Source organism: Mizuhopecten yessoensis, unplaced genomic scaffold (genome assembly GCF_002113885.1).
Source record: "Mizuhopecten yessoensis strain PY_sf001 unplaced genomic scaffold, ASM211388v2 scaffold716227, whole genome shotgun sequence".
Classification (NCBI taxonomy): domain Eukaryota; kingdom Metazoa; phylum Mollusca; class Bivalvia; order Pectinida; family Pectinidae; genus Mizuhopecten; species Mizuhopecten yessoensis.
This window is the reverse complement of record NW_018480011.1, coordinates 345,912-354,732: the sequence shown is the minus strand read 5'-3', so window position 1 is coordinate 354,732 and position 8,821 is coordinate 345,912. Positions and strand designations below refer to the sequence as shown.

The window sequence follows — 8,821 nt, the reverse complement described above, 5'->3', positions numbered from 1 at the left end:
ATGGTCAAGTTTCAGAAAGAAAACAACGGTTATTCCTACGTTCTCGTGGTGATAGACGTGTACTCAAAATTTCTATCGGTGAATCCTCTAAAAGACAAAACAGGGGCATCCGCAACAAAGGCTCTTCGTGAGATTCTCAGCGAGGGGAGACAACCTAGCAGGATTCGCACCGATAAGGGGCAAGAATACAGATCACAGGAAGTAAACTCTATTCTAAATCAATACCACATCCATCATCTTTATACCGAGAACGAAACCAAGGCTGCCGTGTCCGAGCGCGTTATCAAGACCATCAAGTCAAGAATGTATAGATTTTTTACACACTTAAGGATTTACGAATACGTGACAAAACTCCAGACGTTCGCCGACAGCTACAACAAGATGTATCACATGACCCTAGGGACAACTCCAACTAAGGTTAACAAAAATAACGAAATATCTGTCTGGTGGAGGATGTACTGGCCGTAGAAAGAGCCGATCTTTCGAAAGACTAAATAAGTTCGTAAAGTTTATAGTAGGGGATAAAGTGCGTTTGTCACATCTCAGGAATCCATTCACACGGGAATACGACGAAAATTGGACGGGGGAGATATTTACCACATCTCAAAAGATACTTCGTGGAGGCTTACCTGTGTAAAGAGTCACGCATTACGATGGTGATGAAATTTAAGGTACTTTCTATCAGTCCGAGCTACAGAAAGTTGACGTAATGGAAGATGACATGTGGAAGGTGGAAACCATATTGAAAACTAGAGGAAAAGGCCGTAACAAACAACTCTACGTCAAATGGCTACATTGGCCTAAATTGTAACCGATTTGTAGGAGAGTGAACTACCCTTGAATGTTTCAAGACCCCATGTTATGGGAAAGAGCGTACTGTGTATTGGCTGCACTCAAATTGGGAACCCTCCTACCAAAGGGGGTGCCACAAGGAGGGTACCGGGGGTACTTAATGATTATGAACCTGGCCCGAAACCTTACTTTTGTACTACTTTACACAACGGTGAAGTTGGTTACTTATTCAATATCTAGCTAGCCAAATAGTGGACTTGATTAATGTTGGGCTGGCTTTATACTGGACTAGGTTGATATTCAAACGTCACTCAAATAATAGGTCTTATGTCGCTTTTCCAGACATATAGTCTACACAGGGCATCATCTAAGTTATTACACATGCGAAAGGGCATCAACGAAACCTTTTCAAATTTTAGTCTAAAATAATAAATATTTCGTTTTTTACACATAATTGTGTTTACAACAATGTCGCACAGTGTCTTATAATGAAAAAAAATTTAATCTTGCTGACAAGATTTTCGAAACACACTTCTATATTTCGTTTTCTAATCTTGTTAACCTGATCAAGTCTATAATGTCTTGGTAATAAACATAAAGCTGTACGCACTCATAATCTTAAAAGCATGGACTATCTACATTACTAGTGCAACGGGGAACATCAGCAATTTTTGTAAAACCGAACAATATTAGCTTAAATTCACCATCTAGGTGTAATTATACTCAGAGCTACGGGACCATTTCCGCAAATTACAAACTTTCTTACGAACTGTTATTTGTGTCGCCCGGAACTAAACCTCCAATGAATGGCAATTTCAACCTGCACTTACATCTGTACATATCCAGTCCTAGGGAGTCGTCAGAGTTTGCCTTCCCGACATCATGACAAAATATTCGTTCAAGCGGTTAATAATTGTGACCTTTAATTCAAATGCTAATAAGGGGCATTGATGACCGCATCACCAAGATCTATCGCGATTCGTGTTATATAATGATATCACGAAACCCCGCAAAGGATCAATCCATCGCGTTCCTTGGTGATCAGGCCCTGATAAGTTCCACTAACGCTGAGCAGATTTGACATATGCACGATAGAAAATACAAATAATGTTAAGGAGTACATACATAGCCCCAGTGCTCTTGTAATGTAACAAAACATGAAGAAAAATCGTGTGAGGAAAAGTAATGGTTTTTTTCATCGATACTAGGGTTGACAAACCGGTCATATTTTGGTAACCAGTAACTCGAACAATCTTACGATCGAGTAACCGATTAGGAGGTCAATTTTGTAATCAAGTATTAAACAGCAACAAACACATTATGTGTGTAGAAAATGTTCTAAAACGTTTAAACACCACACACATACATGTATATAATAATTACCATGATAGTTTACTCGCGTATGTCAGGATAGTCGCAGGAAATAGTTGCATGCAGCCTCAGTAAGTATATATCATAGACAACAAATGTCGAAATGCAGTAAGAGGGGATTCAATTACAGTTACATGTATCTGTACTCGACATTATATGCGTTAATATTGCTCTTAAGAACAGTATGACAAACATTGTTAGGACATGCTTGTTCATTCAAGTGTGACCACTTCAAATCATATGTACATCTCGCATGTAAAAGCACGTTCTATATCTTAAAAATAGTTTTTCACATTTTTCTTTTTTATCCTGGCTTCCTTTTAAAAATGTGTTAATATTTTTTATGGCGCTGTCGGCATTTCTTTGTCAGTATTTGCAATTGAGCACAAACTTAAAACTAACATATTATCACTGAACACTGTTTTTATTACAAAAATATCTGATTTTGGTCCCATTTATTGATAATTTGAAGATGAAGCCAGGGAAATAAGGGGCTCCCCAAAGAGGTAAGTAAAAATCCGAATATTCAGTTATTGCTTTTGGTAACCGGTTCGTGTCCTTCCGACCGATTGACCGGTTAATCGACTAACACTAATTGATACATTACACTAAAAATACTTTCTTTATATTTTTAAACTACGTTTTGTATTTACATAATTTCAATACAAAATACGAAGCAGAAATTTCATTATAATTTTGCGTATTCTTGAGAGAGTTAGCTACAACTGTATCCGAGATAACTGAGAGATAAAAAAAAATGCAAGAATAAAAAATCTGTGTGGATTGTAACTTTACCGTTTCATACAGATTTGCATATGCTTGCATGAAACGACATTCAGGAATTAATTTATTGGTGGTAACGGCCTTCCACTAATACGAAATCACAAACTGTCAGACAAAGCTCTGAGACTGGATACATTGTGGTCTCAGACTCATGAATAGTTCCTAAAAGCCTGCAATATATATTGCATTTTGAAGAAGCATATCAAAATGTTGGCAATACCCAACCCTAATTAATGAGGTATATTGCATTTGGTGACTGATAAAAAGCACGATGGTTTTCAAGCAGTCATCTGGGATTTTTTACATTTCAATAATAGTATCACAATTTCTCACTTTCCATGAATGTCAAAGCATGTTATATAATATTTATAGGTGGCAAAAAGCGGCATAAGACATGCCCAGGCACGTTCAAAACGAAAAGATAATTATTTTAGATTTAAATTCGAAAAAACTGACTTATGGGCATCTTTAGCCTGGAGTGTCATGGTGCCTTTTTGCATGTGAATACCTTGGACGATGCCCTACTGTTGCATAGGTATGAAAAGGTGCCCAATGGCCTGTAACATTGTGCCCTAATACAACTGAAATTCAAGAAAGTGCCCAGTAAGCATCTTTAGCCTTGGGTATCGCTGATGCCCTTTTGCATGTGAATACCTTAGTGGATGCACTGGTGTGGTGTATATGTAAAAAGCAGCATAAGACCTATACCAATATGCCCTGACACGTACAAAAGGAAAAAATGACGATATTAGACTGAACTCAGAAAAAGTGCCCTGTGGGACTCTTAAGCCTGGGGTACTGTTTATTTTAGAAACAATTTAATATCAGACTAGCCTAAATATTAGGCCTGCCATATATTGAGCCTGTCCTTTTTTTGGCTGACCCAATATTGAATGAGTAACCAACTTCACGCTTGTATTTTGAACGATACAGGAAACGGTAAAGTGTTTCGGTAGTATTACAATACACTTAAATTTATACTCGGACAAGAATGCTGACATCCTTCTAGTAGTTCATTCGATGGGGCAAACATGTTTAAGAACATTTTAGAATTAATTTATATGTTACAACACATTTGGGGTACACATGAAAGACACCGATGAGGAGCGCAATATACATACATGGATGAACTCATGATATGTAGAAAAGTGCACCTTATGCTTATCATTTGTACCCCACCTTTCTTGTTACATATACAACAGAAGTAAATGTACTTTTGATATATATATTTTCCAACATAACTAGTATTTGATAATACAAATTGCGAACATGTGTGTCACAATCTTTTAATCTGTCATTAATAAATTACCATTCAACATCAATTTATATTTTCTGATTGTGTGTAGTAGTTAATATTAACAACAAAACAAGCTACAGTCTGAAAGCATGTTACCTTGCTGACACAAAGAAAAATATATTTGAATCAAGATAATAAGACTGCCACAACTAACTGTTGGAACATATATATTTTTTTTAAACGGGCGTTAACATTTACTATGGATACAAAGGAATGAATGAGTAATCAACTCTGACCTTCGAAGCATATATTACAGCCAGATGACCCTTGCAATTGCTAACGAAATGCGAAACATAGTTCATGCCTTCTTATTGTTTTTTATTTCATAAAATTTCCTTCGTCAGTCATATCGTACGTCGACCAGCTCAAACATTTTTGATAACAGTTAAAGGTTCTGAGCATTAGCTCTCGATTTAACCTAAGCTATATATGAACGAAGGCTGAGAGCAGCCGCCAACGATTTCAATATTGACTAGAACACCTTCTGCCTGTACGATATCTACCACAACAGCAGGTTCTATTACTACCGTCTTGTAACGACACTTTTCATTGGTAAATAACCATACATTATTGGACCATAGAACATATGCGTGCATGTTTTATATTACGAAAGACCAACAGTCAAAGCCCATAAGTATGAACAAGCAAGCCGGTGGATTTGTTTCCTTCGTCGAATGAGGGTATACAAAACAGTTCCTAGCGGACAAACAAAACGTTCCCGTCAACTTCAAGATGTACTTTATATTTGTCCATCTCACGGGCAGAATGCTTTGCAAAACTGTGGCATAAAGCATGATGTCAGCGTTTCTTGTTTCTCTTCTGCTGACAAAATGGCGACTGAAGAAAAAATCTTTCCAAATGTATCAAGACAAAGATAGACAACATCGGACAACATTCCACATTGTCAGAAATGTTAATTGGGCGCAACTTGTTGTGTGAAATGAAGACATATAGCATCACGTTAAGAATGTTTACATGCAGAAATTCGATAGATACATTTTCATGGCTATTTGCTGTTATATGCGGACGCCCGGGCAATGAGGAGGTCGCGGAACAATGTTTGATTACATGTTACAGGGAGGAATACATATAATCAACACATGTTTTAATATTACAGTTGAACACATAACCAGGGATTCAAAAATATTGGCAACCTAATCAACACAGGCCGAATCAAATGTCCGTATTTATTTCTTCCAACATTTTGTCACCCTCGTTAAGCATTCCATCACAATACTTGGTTTGTTTTGCTTTCACTTTTCGTAACGTCTCATCAACAGCTTAGATCATTTAAGGACGTGTATTCATGTGTGCTGTATTAGCGTATATGTGTGTATGAGTGTAAAAGACAGGATATATTGATGTACTTGCCTCCCTTTGACAGCGTGGATCTGATGCCGACTTTATAGTGTTATAGTGAACTCAGCATAGCATCCCGCCCGGTCACACTATACTGACAACGGGTGGATCTTAAATGCTGAACGTTAAGCAGGGAATAACAACTACCATTTTATGGACTTTTGTATATCCCAGCATAGTTAGAAGAAGAGAAAAATATAAGGATTTCAAATATTACAAGGAGAGAAGCAGATTTTTTTTGTCGCTTTTGCGTCCCGAAGTACAGGGCACAAGAGCAAATCCCATATTATGCAGATGGTTCCCCTAACATGGAGACAGTCTCCTCTTACGATACATACCGTGGTGGTACAATAGCAGCAGGTGTATTCTTTTCTCGATCCCAATCTGCAGGGGTGCACTTAAATACACGCACAAAAATATAATAGCTTCTGAAATATTAAATACAGTCTAGTTATCTTATCAGGAAAGGTATTTTATTGACGTCTTAAACACATTGTTGCCTGATACTTTAGGCTTCCGTAGCTAAGCTAACGTTATGTCATCTTATTTGTTGTTTATTTTTTGTCGGAACACGTAACCTCTAATCACCTAATCACCACTTGTAAGCTTGTTTTTATGACTACTGTGTACTTGTCTTGACGTTTATCCGACAATGATGACATTCTGATCGTTTGCGACTTGTTGTTTATGCGTGCATAAGTGTCTGTGTGCTGGAGACTTGCGTGAAGTTTGATGTTATGATATGTCTTTGTTTATACTTGCAGCTCTCTCTAATAGCCTTTTTCAAAATAAGTTCCTTTTAATGTGGAGTGCTTTAAATTGCAGTTGAATTATTTTTAGTCTCTCGTAATTCTTTTAGATTGGCTTTCGTCATGTTTTATTTATATTTTATTGTGTAATTGTATTTATAAATGTGGAAGGTGAGACTTTCATAAGTTATCTGTATCTGCGTGAACAAGGTAGCTGGTATTATTAATATATTCAAACGTGGTGTAACTGGGGCGGTAATGGTAGGGGAACTAGACTATCATTCCACGGTTAACAGCTGTCTTTTGCACTCTGCAACAAAATATGAAAGCGTAGTTAGCAAGCATTTAAAATTGTTCTTTTTAAGTTACTTAATATCTACAATAATATTACAGTCCATTACAATAATTCTCATTATCTATTTGGACAACCCTTTAATTATCTGGCATTTTATTTAAAAATTCCGACATTCCTTTAGTAATTCAGATATAATACAGTGGTTCAATATATTTGTTATGAAAAAAAAAATGGGAAAAGGGGGGGGGGAGGGGTTTGTAATCAAAAGAGAACTTGATTTAAATATATGTTAATGTTAATGTTTGTGACAAAAATTATTATTAAGAGTTTAAATAAAAAATATGCTGTTATCCGAGTGACCTTTGACTTTTAATTCATTATCACTAGCGCATGTGTCTACTTGCTTAGTTCATTTTCAAATGTAGCTGCGTCAAGTTCACTTGGAATTTTCAGCCTGCCGAATACCAAAAATGGAATTACTTATCATAACGGCCAGTTTATTGAATATAAATAGGTCACAACAAAACATTTGTGTGTGGATGATTTCAGTATGGTATATATTTGTCTTCAGTCTTACTGTGAACAAGGGTACTGAGGCACCTTATTAGGACTCAATATAGGTTACAAGAGGCAATTAATCTGGGAATCCCCCATAGAAATAGGAATTTGCCTTTGGGCCTTTTTCCTTGGGAATCACAACGACTACATAAAACCTGCTGCTCCCATTGCAAAAGTTTTTTTTTTAATTTTCTCATTACTTCATAACTCGTTTGTTGTTTGCCGCTTCCCTTGGCAATACCCTACATTTGAAATCGAACATTTTGAGGAATTCAAAGAGTTCTTTCCCACGTCGGAGACATAACAAAAAAAAAATCATAAAAGTGGTTATTGTTCCTTCCTGCTTAACGTTCAGAATGTAGGGTAACGCAAATTCTGGTCAACACGTTGTCAGTACAATGCGTACGGGCAGAAAGATATGATGGATTCCTGCATCATGGTACATGTATTTCAGTGAGGTAACTCTCTCAAGGTGGAATCAGATAATCGTTCTCGCAATGAGGCAAACACGACAACATACTGCCTCGTATAATGGCTATTTCGAAACTTTATACGATAACTTATAAAATCATAACTAACTAGCGGACGGAAATACGTTTAAAGGTATGCATGGATCCACCACTGTAATGCATGTACAATGTATATAATGGTGTTTGCTAATTCACCATTATGATTGTTATCCATGTGTGCTATTATATTATCTATTATCTATTTTGGTATAGATATGTTATTATTGTATATATTTGATATTGCGGTATATATTTACTATCGTGTTATAGACTAGTAATTGTCGTGTTGAAGAATTGCGTTTGTGATACAGATGCGCTATTACGTTTGAGATTTAACCTTGTTCTACGAGGGTCTTTCATCATATTAAAAAATGTATTCCTCGCTTGACAAATAATTATATTAACCTTTTTAAAGAAAAACAATCAGCGCATCTGGCTCAAGTCTTGCTATGTGTATACATGCGTCTTTTGTTGTCAGTAATCAAAACTAACCAGATTTTCATGATGATATAACAAACAACATTACTAATTTAACACTTATAACTAATTATTAACGGCCATTATTGATTTATGTTAATCATCTAATCTTTCAAAATAACTTTACATATGTAATAACTAGTAATATGACAACAAAGTAGAGTAAACATATGCAATGTACGTTGAAACAGTGACTTAATATATGACATATCAACTATAATAAATACATTTTTAATATTTACCATCTTATGATACTGTCACTATATAACGCTCCAAGTTCAGTTGACATTCATTTAAGGATTGAATCTTGCTTTAGTCGATTTCATGGGTTGATGAATTGAGTTGGTCTTGAAACAAATTAATAACCAACTCAATTCATCACCCCATGAAATCGACCAAAGCAAGATTCAATCCTTATATTTCAATCAATGCGTTTTTACAATAATTTGAACGTGTGAAGTCCATTCTGATCGCTTGTCCTAGGTTCTGGTGCAAGTCTACGTATTGACGTAATGTAAAAAAGTATAGTCTGTCATTGAAGGACCATCATACAACATGATGATGTACGTTGATAGTTCAATTCAGCCAAATAATGTAGAAACAAAACACAAAAACATATTTTAAATGTCAT

At 36.0% G+C, this 8,821-nt stretch overlaps 1 protein-coding gene across 1 annotated transcript; it reads left to right on the top strand.

Annotated features, from left to right (window-relative positions):
* On the top strand, positions 1 to 468 carry LOC110442199. The gene has a single exon (XM_021485691.1). The coding sequence runs from the start codon at positions 1 to 3 to the stop codon at positions 466 to 468; it is 468 nt and encodes a 155-aa protein (XP_021341366.1).
* Positions 469 to 8,821: the final 8,353 nt, after the last annotated feature.

Bases quoted from the DNA above. Each gene is read 5' to 3' on its own strand.
- LOC110442199 (XM_021485691.1), top strand. From the start codon at position 1: ATGGTCAAGTTTCAGAAAGAAAACAACGGTTATTCCTACGTTCTCGTG.